Source organism: Cyprinus carpio, chromosome A7 (genome assembly GCF_018340385.1).
Source record: "Cyprinus carpio isolate SPL01 chromosome A7, ASM1834038v1, whole genome shotgun sequence".
In the NCBI taxonomy this organism is placed as follows: Eukaryota; Metazoa; Chordata; class Actinopteri; order Cypriniformes; family Cyprinidae; genus Cyprinus; species Cyprinus carpio.
In genome coordinates, this window is record NC_056578.1 from 39,984,210 (window position 1) to 40,011,680 (window position 27,471).

The window sequence follows — 27,471 nt, forward strand, 5'->3', positions numbered from 1 at the left end:
GATAGGAGACAAATAGAAGATAACAGCCAAACACAGTCTCCTTGACCCCCAAAACACACACACACACACACACCATCAAATCCACACATGGAAAGAAACACACACCCAGCCTCATTTAGATAGATATGGTTGTTACAGGCCCTTGTCAGTGACACTTAGAGTAACCTTTCTTTGTCAGTTGGCGGCAGGTTTTGGTTGTGCTCACACACACACACACACAAATCGTCCAAAGTGGTGGCAAATCCTTCAGTAGTTTTTACTATGGTAAAAAGTCTCCCACTCCAAAAGATACACCCCATCAGTTGTTGTAACATATTGCTGCAGCAATTTACAAAGCAGATTCAGAACAGACACGTTGCAATGATTAAAGCCACACATATCGAACACGACATGACGCCGTACCCAAGCTCTGTGCAGAAAATATACTATTTCAGTGCCTTAAACCGGACATTTACACTGTGATTCCTTTAATATGGGTTTCTCATTCAAAAACAGATCAGCACAACAACAAAACCTGCCGCCAACTGACAAAGAAAGGTTACTCTAAGTGTCACTGACAAGGGCCTGTTGCGGCCGTTTTGAATAATTTACAGTTCCTCTGAGGTACCTTCAAACCACAGCAAAGACAAAAATAGCTCTCGCTTTGGAAAGAGACTTGACGCAATTTCTTGGCTTTTTTAACCCTTTATGTCATTGCTTGTTTTAAATTCTCACTTCTTTCACTCTCTCTCACACACAAGCTGCATTCACAACCAATTTCTCTTTCCAGCGGTGGTCTTTCGATCTGTGTCGAGGCACTGGAATAAACAGAGTCTTGGTAATTTGTCATGTCTTAAACCATACAACAACATGAGCTAAAATACAGCTTTGAAAAATAATTTATTGCTTTATTATTATTAGCTTTTTTTAATTCACATTTTCATATTCCATTATTACTTTTCATTATTTTGAGTTATTGTGAGTAATGACAAGATTAGCATCATCATATATATTATATATATTTTTACATCAAATACATATATATATATATATATATATATATATATATATATAATATACATACATACATACATATATATATACATATATATATATCTATATATATATATATATATATATATAAATCTTTTTAAAAAAAATTCAGGAAAGAAAATTGTAAACTTTAGTTTGGCATTCACATAATCAACAGTGTGGAGCAAAGACTGATTTTCTGTGGTACAACAAAATACCTGCAAAATTATTTTATTGCTTCATGTAATAAAAAAAGAGATGAAAAAGAGGGATCAAAGTGTTTTAGAGCTAGAAAAACAAGTTTAGAGCAGCAAAATTCATCATGAGCCTATACAATATGCTTTTTGTTCTATCTCTGAAGGCATTTATAAAAAAATGACATTTCTTAGAACTTTTAAATTTACATCCTTTCCAGTGATTGTTGAATAACAACTAATATAAATAGCAAAATTTGTAAGGCGCATCACGTGAGATGGCTGCCATAAATAGTTAGATTAGAATACTGAGATAAATACATAAATAAGCATGAGTAATTCTGTGTTAAAAGAGTAATTCTATCTTTGTGAAAGTGTATAATCAAACAGCAACAATAAAAATGATTCGTGTGCACAGAGAAATAAAATAAAAGCTCTTAATTCTTCAAGATATAAAGGATAAAAAAATATCTTGGGGCTTACCTTTTTTTTCTTTCTTTTTTTATACAATAGTGAACATAAACTTACACACTGCATGTATATATGGAAAACACTGAGTTTTTAACTTCAAAATCAGATAAAACTTCACATGGAGTTAAAAAAAAAAAAAAAAAAAAAAACAGAGACAAAAATTGTTGCATGCTACCCCAAAAAAGAGTGATAAATTTCCATACATATTTTTACAATCGAATCACGTCTAAACACCATGTAGGTTATACATCATCTACAGATCAGCATTCTTGATTAAGAAAAGTTCATCTTAAAAAGGCTGCATTTTACAGTGCATAGCTGTAACAAACAAAGAACGCTGATATGCACATCAAATAAAAATATTTGTTTTGTAAATAGGCAATAAATGTAGACAACGTCACCTTCCGAGAGATTTTCCCCAAACCAAACCCTTCTCAACAGTGTAACACCACGTCCAAACACCAGATTAAAAAAGGAACAGAAAAAGCCCACAAAAACTTCAAACAATAAAAACAGACTGAACGAGCTGCACTCTTCCCGTTTCAAAAGTGCCGAGGGTGATGCGGCATGTGGAGCGAACTCTGACGAAGATTCATGTCTCTTCCAGAGTCTCACGCAGCACACGGATCTGTGTAGTCCACTAAAGTAGTGTCCTCTACTTCACTGGCTATTCCCACAGGTAAAGTCTCTCCTCAGCGTTGCAGCAGCTAGGTTCATGTAAACTTTGCTTGTAGATATACATATATATCCCTTCATAAACGTAGAGCTTTTTCATCCACATATACTCTTTCCACTTAGATAAAGTGTAAAACGTCTTGTAGTCTTGTATACAAAGAACAGAAACAACAGTGAGGTATTGTGAATCCCTCTCTTTGCAGCCAGCCGGTGCAGCTCATTACCTTCTCAGGCTATACTGGGCCTCTCGCAACAAGCTGTCAAAATCCATGGAGTCGTACTTGCTTTTAGTGGAGGCTGGATCAAAGTCGTCAGCATGCGAATCTAAAAGAAGAAGACAACACGTTTGAACATCTGTGGAAAACAGGGACGCTGGCCTCACTTTAAAAGGTGCTGTTGTGTGTTACTCGTTTTGTAAGAGCTGCGTTGTGTGGAAGCCTGTTTCTGCCACATGCATAACAAAACTTACTTTGATAAATCAATTATGACATAAAAAGTCATAATTATGACTTGTGTCAATTTTAACTTGTGTTCAGTTTCAACATGTCACAATAAACTCATAAACTCAATTTTATGTCAGAATGTCAACTTTTTTTCTCATCATTGTATTACTGTATTAATGTCAACTTTCTGTCATAAGTTCACTTTTTATCTCATAATTTTGACTCATCTTATCTCATTATTATGATTTAGTACGTCAATCTTTATTTAACGCAAAAGTATTATTTTTTGTAATTTTAGACTTCTCATGATAATCATCTCATAATTTACTTGTCAATTCTGCATTATTATCTCATAATTTGTCAATTATGCATTATCTCATAATTTATGTCAATTATGCATTATTATCTCATAAATTATCTATTTATGTCAGAATTAAATGCATTTATGTTGTATAATGCATAAATATGATTTAGTTTGTCATAATCTCGATTTATCTCATAATTATGACATTTTGTCAGTTTAGATTATCTCACTCCAACCCCACTTATTTAGACTTTTATGTAATATTTGCATTCTTGTCTCATAATTTGGACTTTTTATGCCAGAATGTTGATCTTTTTATCTCATAATTGACAATGTCAATTTTAATTCTTTGTATTGCATTATTTTGATGTAGTATCTCATAATTGTTTTATGTCATAATTATGATTTACCAAAGCATGTTTTATATATGTGGCAGAAATGGGCTTCCATAGAGCTTGGACATTGTTTGATAATACCAAAAATGCTTATTATTAGGTTTTAAAATGCATTAAACTGCAACTCATACATGCAATGACTTAAATACACATCTTCTACTGTATGATGAGCAGGTTTTTCATTTCTGGAGTAAAATTAATTTTGATATTTTGAGTAAAAAAAAATGTCAGGGTGATAAAGCTGTCAAAATATTATCAATAAATAAAGATATCTATTAACATGATATTTACAAACAAATAATTTATTATATTTGTAAAAATAGGGTTAGGGGTTTATTTCAATGAAATACATGAATTCAAGATGTAAATAACATTTTAAATTTTACTTTAACTTTAATTTAACTTTTTAGGTATAAATGTTCTTCAATATAAAACCAACATGAGTAAAAAAAATAAAAAAAAAACTTGCCATATGTGTTTGAAACTAAAACTTTTAAAATATTTTGTCACTATGTATCAGTATTATACAACATTACATATTTTACTCTAAAATTCAGAGGTCATCCTTTAAAACCCAACAAATCGGTCTTCTAGACCTGCTGTAATATACCTCTCCACTGTCTTGAACCACCTAGTTTAATAATTAAACAGTCAGGAGCAACTTCCCGAACATGAGAACCTAATGACCATTACACATACAGTTTGATTCGCATCCAGGTTAACAAATACGGCTGTCTTATCTCTAGTGGCAGACAGCTTCACAAATGGTGCCCCACATGCACAGTGGCACAGTCGGAGCGTGTGAGAAATGAGAATGACCGTGGCATGCAGGAGATGCCAGTCGTGATCTAATACTATGGCTAAGGGGAGAGCGGTGTCATGCCGTGCACCTTGAAAGATGAAAAATGCCTCTGCGCTCTACTTAGAACTAATGGACGGTGTCTCAGAAAACAAGGAGGAAAGAGGAAGAGAAAGGCAGAAGATTGAGAAGAAGGTTCTGAGGCCGCTGTGGGGTGGTGTTATTGTAGTCGCTTGCCTCTTTTTCCAGCCATTTCCTTTTCATGTGAACCTATTGCTGCTTTTCAGCCTACACTCACCGTAAAACCAGCATATAGCGAAAGGCTTTAAGAAAATGAAGGTCAAGCTATTTATCTGGCTTGAAGCGGGGATAGATTCCCAAATACAATGACTCTGCTATATGACCCTTAACCAAAGCTTCTGCACTCACCTTTGGAGAGCGTATTATGTGCACAATCTGAATACCTTTGGCCTTACCCCTTGCTTTTGAAATTAATGCTAATGTTCTCTTTATTTGAGCAAAAGTGCTCTTGTTCCTTTCCATTGACCTGCAGCACCATCAACGCCACTGAGATGGATCATCCCAACGTCCTGAGCATTACACGTCCCTGACCTCACATTTTGCAGAAGTGGAGCACTGACTAAACACTGAAGTGCATGGCGTTCCCCAGCTTCCCATTTTTCCTGTTATAACAGGAAGTAATAATCTCACATTGCATGTTGCTGCATCCCCCCTTCCCTAACATGTAAAGGTTCTGTCCTCAGGATTCAATTCCTTTGCCTCCTATCTCATCCCTTCCCCCAAAAGACACTGTTCCCCTTTGGGTGGAGATGATGCCTATTACTGCCACAATCCTATCACAGGCATCATGGGTGGAAAAAAGCCCCGTAACATTTTACAGAGGAATTTGTCACTCACAGATACATCAATCTGATCTACAGTAGATTGTCACCTTGGTAATCCTGGACAGAGGGCTTGGTGAATATGAAACAAAAGCATGGGTGTCTAAAAAGGCTTTGGGGAAGAGGGTGATGGGATCAGTGTGAAATGAATAAATACATATGTTATTTTAGTATTATTTTATACTATAATAATAATTATTCATATTTTGAATTATCTTTTACATTGTCAGTTTTCATTTTCAATTTTATGATGTGCTTTTGTTGCTTTTATTAGATTTGTTTTCTTTTCTATTTAGCTTTATTTTTATTTCAGTTTTACTTTTAGTAATTTTAGTACTTTATCTTAAAATTACTTAATTTTATATATTTTTTTAATCTAATATTTATATTTTATCTTATTTTATTTTTTTATTTATTTTTTTATTTCAGCTTTGCAATTAATCAAAACAGGCTAATATTTATATTTAAATTTATTTCAGTTAACAAAAATAGTTTTAGTTCTATTTAACAATAACAACACTGAAGACAACACAGGAAAATACTTTATTTTTTGTAATTTTGTTACATTATATTGTTGATCTATTAGATGTTTATTTTATTTATTTATTTATTTTAAGATTTCTATTTAGCTTTATTTTTATTTCAGTTTTAGTTTTGGTAATTATAGCACCTCATCTTAAACTGATATTTAATTATATTTCAGCTTTGCAATTAGTTAACAATAACAACTGTGAAGACAACACAGGAAAAGACACAATAAAAAATAGTGCACAACAAATTTGCATGTATTCCAATTCTTGTCCTGTTGGTGGATTTATCCAAAACTGCTGGTCAACCGGCATGGCTTAGAATTGGAGAGAATAGAGACTGGACAGGGGTGGATGGAGATAAAGCTGTCTATGAATCAGTCAATTGCTGACAGAGCTCTTCCTCTTACTTCTGTTTTTTTTTTTTTTTTTTTTTTTTGGTCTATCTCTTTCTGCAGGCTTCTCACTCTTCAGTGTCATGCTGAGGTCTTGCTGCTGTTCAACATCCCAGTAGTGGGAAGGAGGAAGCCTGTTTTGGAAGAGGAGGCTGATGGAACGTGACCTTGCTCTCCGACCCAACCTTACTGTTTTCCCATTTCACATAAACCATCCAGGACACCAATGCATGTACATGGGTAAAGCAGAAATACGATATAGAGAATTCCCACAACGCGTCAAAACTCAATCTGCATTTACTAGCAGTTTTTCATTCTGTATTAAGTCTTTTTTTTTTTTAATCTGTTGTGTCTCTAGTCAGTTGTGTAGAAATGCAGCCACTCTGTGTACTTACCTAAGTCTGTGTAATTCGATTTACTGTACTGCTTTTGTCCACCAAGGCAGAGCTCAAAGTGAGGCTCATTCGACCTGCGCAAGGTGTGCCCATTCTCAAGGGCAGCAAGCGCATCACAAGTGTAGCGGTAGGTGATGAAGCCAAAGTTATCCCTGCATTGAAAAATAGAAAATGAAGTGTCAGTCGAAGAGAGTACAGGAACTGTGTGCTTGTTTCAGCTGCCATTCAAAATATATAAATGCAAAATTGGAATCAGTAAGGGCCAGACTTACTAAACAGAACAAATTAGTGTGATATTGCAGTTCCGTAAAAGCATAGATGGGAGTGGAATATTTTCTGGGTGATCTACTGATCTATTGACAATGTGAAAATTAACCTTCTGAAGCTTCATGTTGTGGTCAGAAATGCCAGTTTTTTTTTTTTTTTTTTCAAATAAATGAATGAACTATATATATATTTGATATATATTTATTTTTACATTTTGTATATTTAGGGGGTTTCATGGTATTGAGTCATATTTATAGAACTTTATAGAACTTAAACTGTTGTAAATCTTGAATTCTTTGGAGTTTGGTCTCTTTTTAAAGAATACACTTGATGGCAGATAATTGCTGAAGTTCTCTAAAACTGTATGAAAATCAAAGCCATGAATCTAATCATGTTATGTTCCAAATTTCAGTTTAGTAAAATTTTGTTTGGGCGCAGTACCAAACGTTTCCACTAGATAAAATCCGCTTCCTATTAATTTCCAAAGTGGTCAATTTTTACCAATTAATCCTTTCTAATCAAGTCCATGATTTTTTTTTTTCTTTTTTTTTTTTCACATAGCAAGTGCCAAAACCAAACAGAACAGCACCAGAGGGCTAAAGAGCACTGACACAGTCAGTTAATTTTCATAATGACCAACGCAATCTACCAACAAGAGCAGCACAGATTAGCATAGAGTCGCAAACAAGAGCTGATGATGTAATCTACTAACTAGCAAAATGGGTTCAAAAATTATTTTTGGAGCATTGAATAATAGTTCAATTCCCAGTAAATTGACTAATGGAAATCTTAGCAAATGACCAAAGATACAAAATTTGTTGAATCTTAAAAGGAAACTCCTACAAATCCATGCAATAAGGTCAGCCGCAAAAATAACTGCATCCATGCCTTTTTATCACAAATGTTTCAGAGTGTCTTTAATAAATCCTGCCAGTAGTTTTTTTTTTTTTTTTTTTTACGGCAAGAAAGGGTTTGCACTGGCACAAACTGTTATTAAATGTAGCCCTAAATATGTGACTTCTCGCTTTCTGTTATAGCATAATTCTATTTGTATTCAAACACACACTTGCATGTGCAATGAGAAGCAGTGAAGTCTGCTTTACTAATCACCATTCAATGGCCGCAAGTACATCATTAACTAGATTTAGACGATTCCTTTTATGCTGAAGGAAAGTATTGACTCCCTTTAACCATTCGACACACGCACAATCCAGAAAAACACACAGGCGCAGGCCCACGGTCTTACCCGTCATGTCTCAAGTTGACTGTGCACTCCTCAATCTCGCCGAAGACTTCAAAGCGGCATTTGAGCTCTGTGCGTGTGCTGTCGGTGCGAAGACGTCCCACATACACCACTCGCCTCTCCTCCTGCTCAGAAAGAGAGCGAGAGAGAAGAGATTAGTCTAACATAGTGCTTCTGCTTTCTTTTTTCCCTCTTTTCCTCTCCTTGACTTCTCTCAACCTCACCCCATGACTGTAATTAACATCCACCACTGTGGGAAAGCCAAGAACCGTCTGGAGGAAATGGCTGGAGGACTCTCCTTTATCATTTTCACTCTGTTTTGTGTGTGTATGTGTGTGAGTGGATAAGAACAAACTAAACTGAAAGAGTCTGTCTCTCTCTTAATGTGTATAACTTGGACTATCCATAGGATTGTGCAAACAGGACGAGGGAATCATATTATAGAGCTATGATACAATAAAACTTTGGTCCCTGTTGATTTTATAGCAAATTTTTATCAACTAAAAAGAGTTGTTTTGAGCTTTGAAAAAGCTGCAGATGTGTTTTGGATTGAGAAACGGAGTCCAAATCTCTTATACGGTATGTGCAGAATTTCTCATACTTGCAAGTTGATAACTTTCATCAATCTTTTATCGTCTACTGTGTTTACAACTAGAGCTGGGTGATTCAGCTAAAAAAAAAAATAATAATAATAATCTCAATATATTTCAGTCTTGACATAAATTCAATAAACATCTTGATATTTTTGTTTTTGATGCAAAATGGTTTAAAGGGTACCTTTTCAACCAAACAGCATCATTGCCAAGCAGACATTATTACATACTAAAGTATATTAATTTATGAAAAATGCTGTGACCATTTTTGATAGATGACAGAATTGATGTGCAGCCTCAGGTGTGCGTTTATCATTAATTTTAGCCACAGGCTAATATCACTTTGTTCCATTTTTTTCAATGAAGCACAAGAGAGAACACATAGATTGAGAAAATGTAAAGACCCCACCAGGCTGAATACATAAAAATGGAGGTATTTAATTCAGTTTGCTAATCTTGAGACAAAACACAAGCCTCAGGCCTTATTACGTGGCATTATTTATTCATATGCTCATGTACCTGCCATTATGTGTGACAAAATGTACTTATGATCCTCAACAATAACCAGAGGTCTCTTGTAAGTCATACATAAAATTATGACACAAATCTATTGGCCCTCAACAGAGTCATAATTCACCTGTGTACACGATGTCACCGTGTCACAACAGCAACAGCTACAACAAAAACAAAAACCTACAAATTAGCCAGAACACCTGGGAGGGCTGTTTCTTTTTATGCATTTCCTCTGAAGCTCCCCTCGTGCTTCCATCATGTACAATAGGAGACAAAAGTGTTTGCTGAATTGGTGGTTTTGTTGCTGACAGCTGATAAATGCGGTGAGGTTTTAAAGATGACACCCTGAGACTAGCGCTTCATATGAAGCTCTCACATCCTTTGCCCCCCCAAAACCTCTTCTGACAGCTCAGCCGCCGCTGCTGGTAATTGTCTCGCTGCTGCAGAACACGGAGAAAAAAAAAAAAAAAAAAAAAAAAAAAACGTACGCAGGGGCCGAGTCATGCATGCATTATTTGACGTGTGCATTTATCAGTGAACTGAGTTGGAAAGCCGTCTCATTTCACAGTCTGGTCAGGCACAGCGAAAGAGAACAAAACTGATATTTCATCTCAGAAAACTGCATTTCAAATATGTAAGTGTTTGAAATTAAACTGCTCATTTTGAGCCCAAGCTTTAACATACAGTACCTTTGATTTGAGGGGGGAGGGGCGGGGGTCTTATTTTAACTTTGCTCTTGTCTGGTCGAAAGCATTTAGCCCACGGTGTGATTAATAGAATCCGGCACCATTCGGAAATGCCACAGAGATGTTAAAAATACACAACTGGAAGATAAAGAGGAAACGCGTGTAGCCTGAATGATTCAGAGCGCTGTCTTTGCATGAGTTCACTTTTTGAGCAAGAGAGAAAGATAGAGAGAGAGAGAGAGAGAGAGCACTGGGATGGCTGTGTGCTTCGAGCTTTCTGTAGGCAAACACAGTGATGGAGGCAGAGAAAGCCTGAGAGAAGGATAACGTCTGTGCCAATGTACAATTCCTGGCAGCAGGAGAGAGACCACAACTGAAAAACACCTCCAAGCATAAATAGGTTTTCTTTAAGTATGGGCATGTTTGGCCCTGTGGACTTTTAGAAAATCAACAGCTTTAAAACACACTCTCACTAATTTGCTTAAATTATCTACTAATAATGTCCAACAGTGGACAGACATTTGAAAAAAAAAAAGAAAAAAAAAATGTTCTGAAACATTTTCAACCCAGTGTCATTTACTTTTCTGATTAATCTGATTTATCTCATATAAATAATTTAAATTTGACAAAATTATAGCACAGTTACTAGTTATTTCTCTTAACTGCTGTTCAGATTATTATGTTTTAATCTAGAAAATCAATCAGCATTTTTAAATGAACATTTAGTACCCATTTAGACTAAGGAACACCATTCACTATCAATTAGTTTCTTATTAGCATGCATATTAATAACATATTGGCTGTTTATTAGTACTTATAAAGTACAAGTATTCTGCATGACCATATAGAACCCTTAACTCTGCTCCATACCTAAACTTAACTACTACAACAACTACCTTACTTACTAACAATAATCAGCAAACTATGAGTTTATCGAGGGAAAACTCTTATCTTGAGTTCCCTAATCAAAAGTGTTACCAAACATTTTTGAGATTGAAAGTCTGGGTCATAAAATCTGAACATATAAGGCATTTGAAAAGTTTTAAAAAGTAAATTATGAAAGCAGAGGAAAAGTTACCAACTGAGTTTTATATGACCTTTCTTATGTTTGCTCTATTTGTAGTTTAAACGTAAGTTTTACTAAAAAACACCCCCAAGTATATAAATGTGTCCATAATTGAAGAATCATCCAATAACTAGATAAAGTACTTAGGTGAGTGCACTTACTATTGCTTTTTGCCATTGTTTCTCCCTCTGCTCGGCCCTCTCACATTCCCGCTTCTCATTGTCGCGTCTGTACTCTTCCCGCTTCAGACGCACATGCTGGTATTCCTCATAGCTGTCATACCTGCAGTTAAAAAAAATAATAATAAAAATAAAATAAAACAACAAAAAAATCACATCAAGTTCTTTCTAAACACAAAACTTTAAGAAATAAAAATGAGGTTATCTTTAGTATCTGATTCGTTTCTCCAAGACGAGATTAAAAAGCAGATTGAGATACTCGTTTAGGTCTCCTGCTTCTCAGATACTTTTCTGAGAAAAAATCCCCAGTAATAGTGTCTCCAAAAGAGTGGAAGACAAACAAACACATTAATAAGTTGTCTCATTACATCGCAAAAGGTTACAGCTCCCAGTGGTGGGACTCTTAAGGGAATACGGCCGAAATTTGGCAGCTGTGTCTGTCAGCACAACTTCACATGCCATTACTTTTTGCTTAGTTTGAACTTTACGTCCAAAAAGTGCAACTTTTTTTCTACAGTCATTTGCAATAGAGGCAACATGGTGTAAAAGCACAAAATGAGCGGATTAAAGCACCATCAGGGATAAGGTGTAGCTGGGAGGTAGTGGGTCCCTAATGCAAGCTGCTCTTGCCGACGAAAGCTTTATTGTAAAAGTTTGAAAAGTTAAGGCCTTGAAATGATGTATCATCATAACTCATCATATCAATTAGACCGAGTCAGCAAGTGATTTGCTTTCTTTGCATAAGGACATACTCTGAAAGTATTGCAGACACAGTACATTATCTTGCAGCACTTATTTAAGGCTGTCCCATGTATGGTTCTATAATATCAGCATATATGAATTTTTCTAATGTAAGTGTAGCATGATACATACACAATATTTGATAGAGTGACAAATGGATAAGTATTTTCCATGCACAAGTACTTACCTGGGTCTCCGACCAAAAATAGAATGAGCCTGGGAGTGAGGGCTTCTATAAATCCTGGGAATAAAAGTGCTATTGTCCATATTGTGAGGAGACCTGGGTAGAAGCAGAAAGACAACACAATTCTTAGAAAAATGTAAAACCAAGACTGAACACTGAACATTGTCTTTACTTCTAAAGGATCACAGGCAACTGAAATGTATGCATAACTTTAAATAACAGGCATAAACTAAAAAAGGGAAATTAAGGGTAAAACATGGAATAAAAAAATCTGATTTGACTAAATTCAGACGTATAGGTGTAAAGTTAGACGTTTGTAATATCAAAAGGGGATATAAAATAGGAGAAATCTGTATTTCGGTTTTAGAGTCTCTTTCATCAGTGCAATATCACTATGTATCTCAAAAGGAGGCACTGTAAATATTGTCTTTCTGGCATGCTATCTGGATGTAACCCACTTAAAATTGTCCAGGACTTCAGTCACTGGGCGTTTCTTTCATCTCGCGGGGATGGAGCGGGCAACGCTGTTGAGCAAAACAACAGCTGCTACTAAAAACAACAAAGCCCCATCAGAGAGTGCTGGAGAGAAATTAATTTAAAATTCAAGCTAAAGGGATGAAGGTCCGTTGAGGAAACAATGTGAGACTTCCATAAGCGTCTCAAGTTTCTCAAGTGACACACGCTTGTTTGCACAAGAAATGACTCTGCTGGACTCTATTTGTCATCCGCGCTGTTTGCGAATGATGAGAGATGAAAAACTTCTAAATGAAACTTCGAAATGCCTCTGAAGGTGTTTCTGCAAGTTATACAAAGTATTGCTATAATGGTGAGTGAATGTCTGAACTCAGGTTTGGAATGGCTCATTTGGTGTAACAGCAAGTGTGCAGAGGAGCAATTTACCACCTAAGACACTGTTTATCTTCCAAGCTCATTTTATCTTGTGTCTCTCAAAGCCAGCGTTTACTGTCTATTGTACGTAATTTTTCTTTGGTTGTGCAAAATTTGCCGTAACGACTTCAGTGGCCATGCTGTGAGACCCAGACTCGCGCTTCATTGTAATGACAGCCACAGAAAGATGTTTACATTCTTTACCGCCCCTCCTGCTGAGACACGTGGATTTGTGTCCAAAAAGATTGCTAGGTAAACATGTTTCTGAGACAGGCAGAATGCTCAAACCCGAACTTACCTAGAGGGAGAACGGCTGTCGGGAGACTCGGAGCGGGAGTATGGAGACCTGGAGAGGGATCTGCGTCTGTGGTGAGAAGAGGAACGGGAGCGGGAGATAGAGCGTGGCCAGCGGTGGTGCTGTGGTGAGAGCTGAGTGGAAGGAGGCGAGACAGAGCTCCAAGAGAATGGACTGCTGGAAGGGGAGCTGGAGGGGGACCCTTCGAGGAGCAGCTCGAGTGAAGAACCTTCCCCCAAGTAGAGCAGGCGCTCCCGGCCTACCTCCAGGTCATCAAAGTCAGGCAGACCCGGGTGTATGTAATCGTTGAGAAGACTGAGGTACCCAACCCCAGAGTCACTGTCCTCTAGAGGCCGGATGCCCCTCTGCTCTCCCACTATCCTGCTATAGAAGGCTTGTTGAGGCTTTCCAAAGTGCTTGTTGAGCTCTTCCCGAATCTCCTGGTCCCTAAGTAGCTTCCTGCCAGCAGAGCTGCCATCTACTGACGTTCTGGAGCCTGAAGTGGAGTCGTGGTCCTGTCCGTGAGCATCTATGTCTGGACAAGCCTCCTGAGCTTTGGGGGAAAGGCCCTGAAGCTGCCTGGCCAGAAAGGAAGACGAAGGGGAGGCGGAAGACAACGATGATGTAGAAGTAAATGAGGCCGGCATGTTTGAGTCTTTACATTCCACATGCCGGCCCTCCACTGGCCCAGCTACCGTTGCAGCTGTAGTAGTGCTGTCTCGTTTTGTGCTTGTAGACTGACAATAGTCATGATCGCCAAAGACGCGGGGCATGGGCCGCTTGCCCCGACGCTCCTCCAAGCCCCCTAGGGGCATTATGGAGGATGCCTTGCTCAACTGGGCATAGAGCTCAGTCTGCTCTGGGCCCTTCCGAATAGAGCCACTGGTTGGCTGAGGGCAAGAGCCCCCATTGCTCAGCCTGGGCCTTTTGCTTGTCAGGGCCGAGGGAGAGCATGAAGACAGCTTGTTTTTGAGTGATACTTTGAAAGGGTTCTCTTGACTGGCTTTGTGAGGAGGCGTGGTAGGTGGTGTCAGACCTGGAGAGAAGAAGAGACAAATGATTTACCAAAGAGATCCCTCTCGTTCCTTAACAGTGCATGGTCTGTCTCTAAGTGACTGAACAAGCATGCACTTGAGCCTGATTAAAATATTCCCTTTCATTTAGACCTAATCCTTATCCACATTTTGTTGAAACCCTGACAGATTAATGTGACCTCAGTTCACACCGTGATACAGACAGAGCTACTCAATTAAACTTCCTCCAGACCGTAAACAATCCTCATTCATTAGAAAGTAAACAGTCAGATCTTATAATGATACTGGTGCTTTCGACAGATGCCTGAATGCCATACTCCTGGGACTACGATGAAAGCACAGTGATGCGGGAGCTGTTATCATTCTCTTCATCTTTGCCACCTTTTCTCCTCATGAACCCCCAGCCATCTTGACAGATTTATGTGCCAACAGATGGCATTTATATGGGAAGTCTTGAGATGTGCTGCTTTATGGCATGGTTAATGCACTTGCACAAACAACCAGAGGTAGTTCCTCTTTATTTTCCTCTACTTCTCCCTCTCTCTTTCTATTTCGTCATCTCTCTGATTTCTGTTTTCCTGATCCAAACACACATTACGACAGTAAGCTGTCTATAAATTTCTTTTCAAACTATTTTTGGAATATTTTTCAGGACCACATCCTTTTACGACCACATCCTAAAACTGATATTTCAAACTAAATACCAACTAGTTAAAGCAATGCCCCTTTTACTGAATCTCTCTTTTTCTTTCTTTATCTGTCTACGTAAATCACTAAACGTAAAGCACAAGCCTGGTTCGGCATACAAAACAACAGTGGCCATGACTAAATTTATCATTATGCCAATGCAATGAGCTGTGAAAAGAAAGCATGCACTGCCAAAGGAACGTCTGCTGCACCAACCAAACACCATCTGGGAATACAATGTACGCAGGGTCATAAACCAAGGACCATTATCGCCTTTACATTACATTACATTACATAAATTACATTACATAGCATTACATAAATATACACTGTTCAGTCAAAGGCAGCCATGATGAATGTGCAGTTACAAACACTAATCATATATGGGTGGGCTCTCTCGTCTGTTTCTGGCAGTGTGTGAATTACGCAGGGACCTCTGAACGAATTATTACTTCAAGCTTACAGAACTGATCCCCATGGTAATCTTAAAATGGCACGCAAGGAGCGTAACACAGACTGACCTGGGTGTCATATGATACCATAATTAAAGGAACCCCCGCTTAAGTTAATCTATTAGAGGGATGGGGATTAGGGAACGGTATTAAATCTGGCACTTTCATAGCGCTGGCTATTCCGCAGGTGTCAAGGTGTTTTGCTCTGCAGTGAAATGCCTGGGCATTTTCTAATTCAACAGAACCGTAAAAATGGCTTCTCACACTGCTGTCATGATGGCACAAACCCCAAAGGAAATTTCTTTTATGACTTCTAAAGTCCCATCTGGCTTTACAATGACTTGTAATCAGTTAATCTGGTGTGATCGTCAGTAAAGACATATGAGTATGAAGGCCTTAAGGTAGTCTATAGGACAGCAGACACATTATAGGAGAATGTAAACTAATGCTCATCAGAGAGCTTCAACAAAGCACTTTCCCTCAGCAAATCTGAAAAGAGGGTCTTGGCTTAAACATTGTGTAGCTTTATTGAGTTTTGCATTAAACAGTGCTGGATTTTGCCCCAGGTTAGTAGGCACAAGCTCATGCATTACATACAGAGATAAATTAACCCTTTAGCCTTGCATAAGAGGCTGTAAAGGTGACCTCACATGACTCTGAAATCTTGAAGCTAACACACATCTTTAATAAAGGGAATCAAGAAGTCGAAAAACCTGTAAAAGTCATAAAATTCCTCAATGTGTAGCTTCACTACAAAGCTATGACATAATCCACGTTTGAGGAAAAACACCAAACAGAGTTACATTGTACCCTCAAGTCAAATCTGTACACTGAGGCCCATTACCTTGCAGTAAGTGAAAACCAAATGGCCCATTCACCAAGACACATTGTGAGAGGGAAAGGACAGCGATTTTGTTTTTATTGACCTGGAATGATTAATCTCTGCATGGGGCATACAGAAATAATTACCTGCATGATTTATGCTGAGAGAAAGAAAGTGAGAAAGGGGAGAACTGCTGAAGAGTTGTGTTTCAGTCCCAGCTGACATGCACTTCATGCGAGTTTAATTACTTTGGGTCAACACCACTGTGTAAAAAAAAAAAAAATTGTATATATATATATATATATATATATTGTGTAAAAAAAAAAAAGTGTAAAAAAAAAAAAAATTGATTCCCCTTTAAAATACATAAAAATGCTTTGGCTCAATTTCACAAATGGCCCTTATCATAAATAGCAGAATTAACAAAGGAAATTACCTTAATGTCTCTAATCATATTGCCAGACTGCCTGAAAAAAAAAACAAAAAAAAAAAAAAAATATATATATATATATATATATATATATATATATATATTTTTTTTTTTTTTTCAGATAGTCTGGCATATATATATATACTGATAATATTGGCAAAAACAAATTGCTTGGTAAAACCAATTAAAACAATAATAATGCCACGACTATTTAACTCTGATGTATTGAAGCAGCAAGTTGCTCAGTCAAAAAGCATTAGAGTCTATATGAGAAAGAGAGAATATTAACTCTTCAAAGGGGAAGAGTGAAACTTTCAATAAATCAGCCGAAGAATGAAAAAAGTAATCAATGAAGGACTGTGTAAAATTCTGACCATGTCACCTTTTGCTTTAATTAAACTATCAAAGTAGGCTTGTAGGAGACTTTTCCCTTGGCCAAAGAAATGTTAACTTTACTAGTGAATGATAAAAAAAAAGATTAACTACCAGACAAACGGAGGAAAGGGGGAGCTTTTGTGCCATTCATCTGTCTGTTTTAAGTACAATTTTCATTTTCTTTTTTTTTTTGTTAGGTGATAAATGTTTTTTTTTTTTTGGTGTTGTTCAGATGTTCACATTCAATGTGCGTTCAATGGTTTTGTTCTCAAACGGAGATCCCTTGTGGTCACTGTAACACAAAGAGGAAAAAAAAATCTGAGAACAGGGATGGAGTGCTGAAAGTGTTTGTGTGAGCTTAAAAATGGAGATGAAATTAACAAAATGCCTCATCATTGGTGTTTTTTTTTTTTTTTTAGTTCAGATTTTGTCTGCTCTACAAAAGTTGTGTAAAAACTCTCTCACTTACTTTGGAGACTCTGGGGTCAAAGGAAGTGGCAAGATGGTTGGTTTGGCTGCAGAACACAAAGGAGCATGAGTAATTAATTTACTAGTTCACACTGTGCCCGAGATATTTCAGGTCCACATGTACAACTAAATATCTTAGACTCAATCAGTGACAGCAATGATGTTGCAAATCCAACCCTGAGCTGAAAGGCTAGATGACTCTCCAGCCAGACAGAAATTTTGGGTAAAACCAATAGTTGGACTAACTTGACCCCATAGATTTGTCTTTATCTGACTGCATACTTTGTGAGGCAGGATGGAGTGATGGCATGTGTTCAGTTTCCCAGCCCATCATACAAGGTCCACCACATTCCAACAGTCAGAATGAGTAGAAAATGTAAAACAGACTATGACATGAAAAAGAATGGAACAAATGTTTCATACTGCTAAAATGAACTCTAACAAGAAGATATTTTGCATGCAATTGAAACCAAAGCAGAGGAAGAAAGAAGAGTCAAGGAAGCGTGTGCAGTTGCCTGAGGCTGCGACTGTCTCCAACTGCAGCTAGGGAGTATCTCTGAGTTAAACAGCTATATTATGGCAGCCTGAGAAAGAAGCTTTTCAACACAGATCTGAGTTTGAAATTGGGCGATGCGATAGTTCAAAGTGTTTCAGGCGTTCCTCCTCTTTCATTTATAATTTATCTACAGACAAAGGTTTGTGCCAATATTCAGAGGTTTATGCTTTGGAACTGCATCAGTTTTTGCTCCCAAGTAAATGTTAGGTTTGTGTTAGCGCTGTGGTTAGTGTGTGGTCAAACTGGGAAGCAGTTAAAGGAAGAGAGGCAAAGGAGAGAGGGCAGGGATGCAGCAATGATTACCTAACATTGGTGGGACTTGGTCATCAAGGTGCCTGCGGAGTGCCTGTTTTTGTGAGTCGGAGGGTGTGCGCTCTGGAACTAAAGAGTCTGGGAACAATGGGCTTGGCAGGCCCTGTGAGAATGACATGGGGCTGCCTATGACATCATCAAAAACATCCTCCCCAGCTCGGCCCACTAGATCATGCAAGCTGTCTCCTGTCACCTGTCCTGGCATGCTTAACCAGCTCTCTAGGTCTAATTTAAGCTCTGCTGAACACTCAAGATCACTCTGGTCAGCCACACTAAATGCCTGCTCATGTAAGCTAGGTGCCTTTCTAGGGTGCTCATGACTAGCTTGCTCTAAATTCCAGTGGCTCTCTTGGACTCTAGAAGCTGTGTCAGGTAGGTCTCGCCTTTTATTCTCGGGGATACTGGGCAACTGCAGGTGAGCCCGGTAACGGGCCGGCCTGGGCCTGGAGGTGAGCAGCTGACTGAGCATGGGGTGCTCTAGCTCTTGCCTCCTTTTCCTAATGGTCACCGTGACATGCCTATTAGCACAGCCAGCCTCAGCCAAGCCGCCCGCCTCAAGGCAATGACCACAGCTGCCTGCATGACCCGTCTCTCTAGGCGGGAGAGAGTAAGAGTGCATATACCTAATAAAGCGGGCAGCGGCCAAGCTGCCTGGGTCAACACTTGGCTGCAGGCCTGGCTGCCTCCCCTCTTCGCCGGAGCAGGCATGGTCACAGCCGCCTCCGTGGGACAACGCAACGGGAGTGGAGTGCTCCCCTTGAGTACACCGCCGCCACTTCCCCGCCCCCTCACCAGCCACACTACACGTGCCGGCTGCCTGGCTCTCACCTCGCTGGGCCTGCACTGCCAGCTGCTGCTGCTGCTGCTGCTGCTGTGATGATGGGGAGGCAGAGGACGTCTTCTTTTTGGAGGCGGTGGAAGAGGAGCAGGACGACAAGGAGGAGAAAGAGGAGGTGGACGAGGACGAAGGAGAGGAAGAAGATGAGCAGGAGGACGTGCATGCCCCTCCCCTGTCCTTGCCGCAACCTTTCCAGGTGCTCTTGGCTTCCCTGGCTTTGGTCTGGAAGGCCTCGTCGCTAGAGGTGAGGTACTTGAGCAGCTCAGTGCAAGGGCGTCTCATGGACCGGTTGGGACAGGCCCCTCGTGGTTTGGTGTTCCAGGGGTTTTCTGTCTAAATAACACAAATCAGAAAGAGAAAGGGGGCAGAATGAGTATGGGATGTAACAGGGGACACTGGTAACATAGGGAGATTAGAACAGGGGGTTAGCGCAGAGGTGGTTTAGTCTCCATAAAAGGCAACGTGAGTGTGCTTTGCCCATCATCTTAATTACGAGGTCTTGGGACAGCTCCAGGAAGATCTGCACGCAGGCAGCAGGAGGAGACGGCAGTGTCCTCTGGGGCCCTGCCATGTGCAGAGCTCCAGAAACAGAGGAGTCAAAGTCATTATGGAAAATTAACTCCTCAAAGAGAGTTGTGCATGTGCGTGAGTGTGTTTGTGTGGAGGGGAGAGAATTATGCATGATGTTCACCTCAAATAACTACTAATTTTTCTTCTAGTTTACAACATGACTGGGCCTGTGGAAATAAATCATTGTTTTTGTGACAATGAGACCAACAATGCTAATTCTATCAAGACATCTTAGCATTTTCTTTGTTCATGGAAATGAGATGGTGGCATTCAGAAGTCCTGAACGTCATCAAGGGTAATGAAACTTTAGATGAGACAGCCACAACACCTCCATCACACACACAACTTAATCAAGCTTTAGCTCCCTGGAGGGAGCAGACTATTTGTATAATTTATCAGAAAGGAAAAATTACATGGAACTAGCAGATGAGCTCACACACCAGGCCTTTGATGCAAGAATTGCAGCGAGCAGCTACCTTGGCAACAGCAGGTGTTGGTCTGATCCGTAGGTTGCTGGCTGCATGGTTCTGTGCCTTGCCACCTGGGTATTGATTATAGCTGAGCTGGGAGTTAGCAGGCGCCAGGAGGAGCTTCTTCAGCTACAAACACATCAGAGAAACAGATCATGGGGATTACAGCTAGAATTTAAAACAAAATGCAAAGATCTCCAAACAATACTTACATTTACATCACATTTATGCATTTGTCAGATGCTTTATTCAAAGTGACTTACACTGCACCCAAGTTATACAGTTTATCAGTTCATGCATTTTCTGGGAATCAAACCCAAGACCTTAGCATTGTTAGCACACTCTGCTGTTTGTCAATATGGTCCCTTGGAAGCAAATTTTTGCATGCATGCGTTTTTTCAAAGGATTCTCTCTTTAAGTTTACAAACTCATTTATTTGATGACAGCAGTATCATGTTGATGTTTAAAAAAAGAAAATGCAATATGACTGTATTTGTATGCTTCAACATTAAACTTTAATTATTTAATTTTGCAGGTTATGAATCAAATATATCAGACTAATAGTGTGGCAGCATGTCAAGCAGAGCAGGTGCAACACTTTTTCTGTAATGCTCCAAATGTTATGGAGCCCAGTGTGAACATTAAAGTGCTAATATTCAACAAAATAAATGCAAGGTGGACTTCAACTCTTGCTGTTTACTGATGGTTTATTAAAGAAAATGAAAATAGTCTACTTGATTAAATATAGTTCTTTCAGCATATTTTTCATTGCTTCAGCTTGACAGTGTTCTTTTTTTTGCAGTAATCAACAATGCAATTAACACCTCGGGAACACTGAACTAATTCGATTTGCTTTTGTTTTTGTGCGCAGACATCAATAGGAGACTGCCAGAGCTGCTGTCTGTGCCCATTTTTGGTGACAGGCCTGCAGCATCCCCTTATCTGGTGATAGTGAAGACCAGACAAAGGGAGCAAAGTGAAACACAGTGTGACTGAGAAAGAGCGAGGGAAGGAAACAGAATGAGAGGGCCATGCTTCATGGCAAAATAGGATTGGGCACAAGGGACGCATGGATGGGAAGGGGTCTCTTACCAGGGAAGGCTCATCTGGCTCTGGGGTGCGTGGCGAGCCGTCTGGGGTGGAAGGACAGCTCTGATCTCTGGCATTGGTCACGTCCCCATCTGCCAGGGCCTCGAACGAAGGCAACCCGTCTTCATCCACTGGGATACTGTCCAGGGTTTCTGTGAGCACTGCCAGCAAGTTGGCCTCATTTTCCTCATCTATCCAAGGGGTGAAAAGAAATGGGGAGAAAGAATGAACAGTGGAAGAAAATAGGACATTTTAGTTTGGAGTAGTAGTACATTTTGTCTGTTTTCAGGCTGGGTGGAGCAGTGCTCCATAATCGCTAATAGGATTGATTTATTTTTTTATTTTTTTACTACAAATTCTCTTTCAACTACAAATTGCCTAAGCCACATGAGTCAGACCTGTCAGTCGTACATTAAACATGCAGCTTACTGGACCAAAATAATATCTCCCCTAAGAAACCCATTAACTGAGCTGACACACAGCAACTACCCAGGGTAGTAGCGAGTAAGAGGTAAGAAACAATAAGAGGGAAGTTTAGTTCTTCCAATCCCTAACTCAGATGTCTCAAATGGCTCATCAACCAAATTCAAGCTGGCAATCCACAGATAAGGAGCCTTATTGTGAACTGAAATAGATGCAATTTTTTGAGCATATGAAGTGTGATTACAGAATCAAATGCTAAACGCTAAACTCTTTGATGTTCCCTTCTCTGTCTCTTCTGCAGATGGTAACGCAGGGACAGTATCCATGGAGCGGTGGCTGTGGAAAAGTCGCAGGCACTGGAAGTTCCAGCACCAAAACCCACGGGACTTAGCAATTGGAGAAGATAAACACCAAAATTGCTGGGGGACGTGGCGCATGCAGGCCAACAAGAACAAATCCTTTTATGCACACCACAGGATTAGTATCGCTTGCTGATAGCATTCGGGCAAGATCGTGGTGGCTGCAGGGGGACAGTCCTCTTTAGATAGAAGTGTTGCATTGCTTAGCCTCCGGTCCCATGTGCAACAATCACCCCGATTGATCCCTTTTCTATTAATAGTTTCTCTCGATTACACACTATCATGTTCATCTGCTCACGGGAGCTGCTTTTGAGACATCAAAACAAGTCCATTTTACTTATCTCACTCCATTTAAGAGATTTCAGTACTGATAGTGCTAACGTTTGATTAGCCACTGACAGGCAGGAAAATGTTAAGCCCGGCTTCGTTGAGTTCATAATACCCTCCTTGGGACATGTTTCCTAATTCTGTACTGGAATTGATAACGGTGCATATTTCCGAGAGATAACAAAACATTTGCAGGGGCACCTGAGTTCTGACATAAATCGGCTAGAAAGAAATCATAGCATGTGACTTAACCTGGTTGGCTAATAATGCCCTTTCTGTGAGCTGCAATTTGTCTTCTGCAACTTCATAAAAACCCAGGCAGCCACTAAAACAGAGGGCAATAACAATAAGCATTTCCTTCAAGCTTATTATAATCTTGGTTATTTAGGATAACTTCCCATAAAAGCTCATCGTTTGATTTATAGAGGAAAGCTTTTATTCATTTGGTGATTTTCCTTTCGGAAACAGTTTTCACAGTATCAGCATGCACCCAAACAAGGACTAACGGTTAGTAAAACTACTTGTTACAAGTGTGAACTCACAGTAAAGACTTTATCTAGCATGACAGAAGGTACTCCAAGGTTTATGCAACAATCAAAAGTTCTGCCAAAAACGTCACTCCTCTTTCAACATTGGTTATCTCTCTGTATTCTACTAAACAGACCCAATAACCTTTGTCCTCCATTCCGGCACAAAATTCAAAGTGTAACCAACACTAGCAAAGTACATCCAGTCCAGTGTTAGAGTGGCTGGATTTTCCAGGCAACCTTTGGAGTCGTGTCCACAGCCATCGATTGCCTCTAAAGAGATACGGTCTGAGTAAGAAGGGAAGAAAAATAGATAGGACCTTTCCATTCCGCTTAATGGACCCCACCGAATTAAACAGATCTTAACAATCGTGGGCTAATTGTGGGATCACAATATATTAACCTGCTCTAATTCTAAAGGGTGCCATTCATGGGTGTTTTACCACAAATGCTTCAATTAGCCATAAAACACACTGGCAAGCGCTCTGCAGTCACACTCCATCTCGCTCCCCTCCCTCCCCTGGTACTTCAGAGGCGCGCCAGCGCTCACCATTCATTCATTAAAAGGTACGTTCTTTTGTTATCAGACAGGCTTTGAAATTGTCCTTGCTTTAACTCTTTTATTGTGTCCTGCCTAAGCCATTGTATTCCTGATATATAACTTATGCCACTGATAACAGGTAGCATGGTCCTTTTCTTTTACTCCAACTTTGTGGCTGGAAAAAATCGGTCCGATATCATTTGAGGATCTGAGCGAATACCCCACAGTTAACGAAAGAATATAAAAAGAGTAAAATGTGAGTTTTGTATTTTGGTCGGGTCTGTGGCCTTGCATCTCCACCGTGACGAAGAGGGAAAACTCTGCAGTAATAAAACCTAGAAAGTCAATTACTCAGAGTGCATTTTACAACCAAAGCCTTGCACCATCGCATAGAAGACATTAAATGACCAAGAATGTGTGGGAAAAGGTTAAAGTGAAGACTGATGCATTTTTCTTTCTCTTTTTGTTCTCTTTGAAACCAAAACAGAGTTTGTTTTCATCTGACGGGAAAAATATAAAATAATTTTAACTCACAGCTCTAAAATGGTTTTGCTCCATTCATTATTTGTCTATAATTTGACTTCTTCTAGCTGTGACGCAAGCAAAGTTTGTACACCATTCAGAATTGAATTGAAAATGTCTTTTAAATTTTAATACAACTCTTACTCTTACAACTTTAAATTTTAATACAACAAAAAATCAGAAACATGAAGGTTTATAGGACATACGGAAAAATGAAAAAAAGAACTACAGGTGGTTTCTCATTAATTTATTGTGTCATTAGTATCTGATTCCATAACTAACAAATTCAAGAAATATTCTGCATTGTGCAGTCTGTGCCTGGTCATAGTATTGTGGGTGGGAAGAGAGAGAATACATGTCAACAAATAAATTTTAGATCATGTCACAGTATACGTACATGGCACAGCAGTCATATGTCTTACTCAAAAATAGGATTCTGCCAGTGGAATCACCAGCACTATTTCAAACCCCATTTCCCCCGCAAATGATCCTGCATGCTGGGCACCGAGGCATGCCTGCTCCAGAGGCAATGATCATGGAGAGACAGAGTACGGTAAAGATTAACTTTTCATAACCCAAACCAACATTACCACCCCCCTGACTCTGTCTGGACCAGAAACTTGAACAGGCAGCAATCAAACTCATCAGCAACAAGTACAAGTTATTTTTGTATGCAAACAACCAGATTAATGCATAGTGAAGAGGGAATTATAAATACAATACTGATAAATTAATATGTGCTTGCAAGTGCCCCCCCCCCCCCAAAAAATGAAAAATTCTACCTAGAAATAATTGCTCTCTTGCACAAAGTGAAAGAGCTGAAAGTGAAAAATAAAAGGCTAGCAACAAACTGACATGATCTAAATGGATGCACTGAACATAAAGAGAGAAAGAGGAGTTTGCATGCTGTTATTTAGCTGTGGTGCAACAGATGGTCCACAGCTCTCTTTCTAATGCAATTAGAATAAACTTAGTTTTCGGTGCTCAGACATATTGATGCACTGCTTATTTTAGAAACTCACCCAATAATGCTGACGCTAGGGTGCTCGGATTCCTAAAGAGCTGGAGTCTAAATATTTTAATGCAGCGGAGAAAAGAAAAACACACGCCGTTATTCCTTTCTGAAACGTGCATGCAAACAGAACTTTGCTTAAGTCTGAGGTGGCAAATCTGCAGAGGTAGGCAAACTTTTGTAAGAATAAACATATTCAGGATGGTGATCATGCTATGATGTGCTAGAAAATACAAGTAAGCAGGAGGAGGCGGATGAAAGGAAAAAGAGTCCAGTGCAGCAGGAACTGCTATCCATGTGGAAACAAGAAAACACGGACATGTAAAGCTGGTATTTAAGTGTGTAAAGTCCCCCTTTTCTCTTGTTAAAAGTGCTTTGTTATCCTCCAGATCCCCCTCTGACCTTTCAGCTGCTGGCAGGCTTATGGGCAGCACACTGGCGGGGGGGGGCTGTCAATTGTCACCCAGATTTCAGCACAGGGACACATCATCACTGGCACTACACCAAACTCACAGAGAAGCGACAACAAAGGAGAAAGACAAAACTACAGTACTCTTTTTATAATAAAGTATGTGTTAACTGCACAAGGGGTGAGTTGCGTCTGTATGAAGGCAGAGGGAAAAAAAAGTGCTTATAGACTGCATGACTGTACGTGTGTACATTTTATCGCAAACACCTGCTCTCGGACAAGTATCCATGAGGAACGATTGTGGTTACAGACTCCAATATCAAAAAATGTATGGTAATTGAAACCACCAAACGTGTGTGGAAATGCAGACAATTTGATTCAGCTGCAAAAGGTCATGCTATTCAATTTACACTCAATGCTGTGTACAGTAGCCAGCAAAACAGCTGAAAGCAAATGATCTTATCAGAACCCACATCATTGCTTTCACCCCACTGGATAAAAGCTATTGGCTGATTACTAAATAAATGCATTATCTTTTACCTTGACTTCAGTCTCCAGTAGGTGAGGGAAGATCAACTAGACCTTGACTTTGTGAGACAATTATTCCCATAATGCTTTTCTTTTTTTCTCCTTTTCAGGCTCTCTCTCTCTCTATATATATATCTATATATATATACACACACACAGACACACACACACACACACACACACACACACACACACACACACACACACACACACACACACACACACACACACACACATTCAATACAAGCTTAACTTATTAATTAACAATTAATCAGTATCAGTATAAGGTGTGGTGACCCAATAACCTAAAAAAAAAAAAATACTGGATCAAATTGAATCCATCCATTAGTCAGACATCACAGTTGCCAAAGGACCACGCCTGACTGTTATGTGTATATATTGCCATTTTATGTAATAAAATAAATAAATAAATAAATAAATAAATATTAAGGATTTATGCTCACATTTACTTGGGCTGCGCTTAAAAATGAAAACACCAACAAAACTAGAAATTGGCTTTTGCGAAGCACCTCTTCACTTAAAGGCAGACCCTAAGTTATGAAAATTTTGCTCTTCACTTAAAGGCAGACCCTAAGTTATGAAAATTAGACCCTAAGTTATTGAATTATTGATGAATATCATGGAAATGCAGAATGAACTGTAGATGGAAGGAGGAATGAGACTGTCTGCAACTGGAAAACTGATCCTCAATCAAAACTTTGGGAATATATGTTACATCGTTTCATTTTACCCGGCAGACAGAGCTATTAAAAGTGCTCATGCAAGTCTGAGCATGCATCAGATTTATCTCCTGCAATGCACCCAATCAGCTCATTCTTCATTGCAGAAAAGTAGCATTTTGTTTGTTTATTTACCTCCTCCATAAAATCATGCAGTGTGACGCCACTAAGCTACGTCCAAAACACTCTGTACCCTGCAGTGCATAAGCCCTAAAACAACCAACGTTCCTGGAATTCAGAGATCCAAACTCCCCCTCCCTGCCATGCTGAAGTATTAAATAATCCAGGAATCGCCTGTACCGGGACCTACTTTCTCTCCCGGCCTAGAGTTGAGCCAGACGCCTGGGGCTTATTGGCTTAGCGTTTCCGGCCAGGTTAGAAAGAGACAGGCCCTAAAAGGCTCTTAGAAGAGATTAACGTCCCAGACTAAAAATAGCCTACAATGGTTATTCCGCACTTACAACTGGTGACATGCTACAAAATGTGAATAATACTGTACTGACTGAGCGCCTGTGTGTTTGGATGCTCGCACACATCAGTGCAGTCAATAATGTTTGACTGCATTGACGTGTTTAAGCGTAAGCATAATATAAGCCATCATTAAATCCTTGAGTTGTACTGGTTGTACTGTTCATGTAGGATATTTACCACAACTCAGATGAAATTTGGCACCAGATCAGGGCACTATCCGTTTGAGCCAGACTCATAAAACATGATTTAAGAGGATGTCCACTATGTCCAAGGAAAACCCCAAGTGCAACTTGCCCTCAGACATGGAAAAACGGTCTCATGTGTGACACCACCTGTGGTGCT

At 39.3% G+C, this 27,471-nt stretch overlaps 1 protein-coding gene and 1 long non-coding RNA gene across 2 annotated transcripts in view; one reads left to right on the forward strand and one right to left on the reverse strand.

The window, feature by feature from the left end:
* LOC122145695 lies at positions 1–26,117 on the forward strand. Its single transcript, XR_006160514.1, has 4 exons — positions 1–131; positions 6,897–6,902; positions 21,799–21,802; positions 26,078–26,117. It is a non-coding gene; the product is annotated as an uncharacterized LOC122145695 (long non-coding RNA).
* Positions 1,116–27,471, reverse strand: part of LOC109082684 (peroxisome proliferator-activated receptor gamma coactivator 1-alpha-like) — a 41,676-nt gene continuing 15,320 nt past the window's right edge. Inside the window, 11 exon segments of the mRNA XM_042761149.1 lie at positions 1,116–2,675; positions 6,512–6,663; positions 8,025–8,146; positions 11,041–11,161; positions 11,987–12,079; positions 13,170–14,208; positions 17,192–17,259; positions 17,437–17,482; positions 18,295–19,474; positions 20,188–20,310; positions 21,274–21,465. Coding sequence (XP_042617083.1) covers positions 2,572–2,675; positions 6,512–6,663; positions 8,025–8,146; positions 11,041–11,161; positions 11,987–12,079; positions 13,170–14,208; positions 17,192–17,259; positions 17,437–17,482; positions 18,295–19,474; positions 20,188–20,310; positions 21,274–21,465 — 3,240 coding nt within the window. The 3' untranslated portion in view covers positions 1,116–2,571.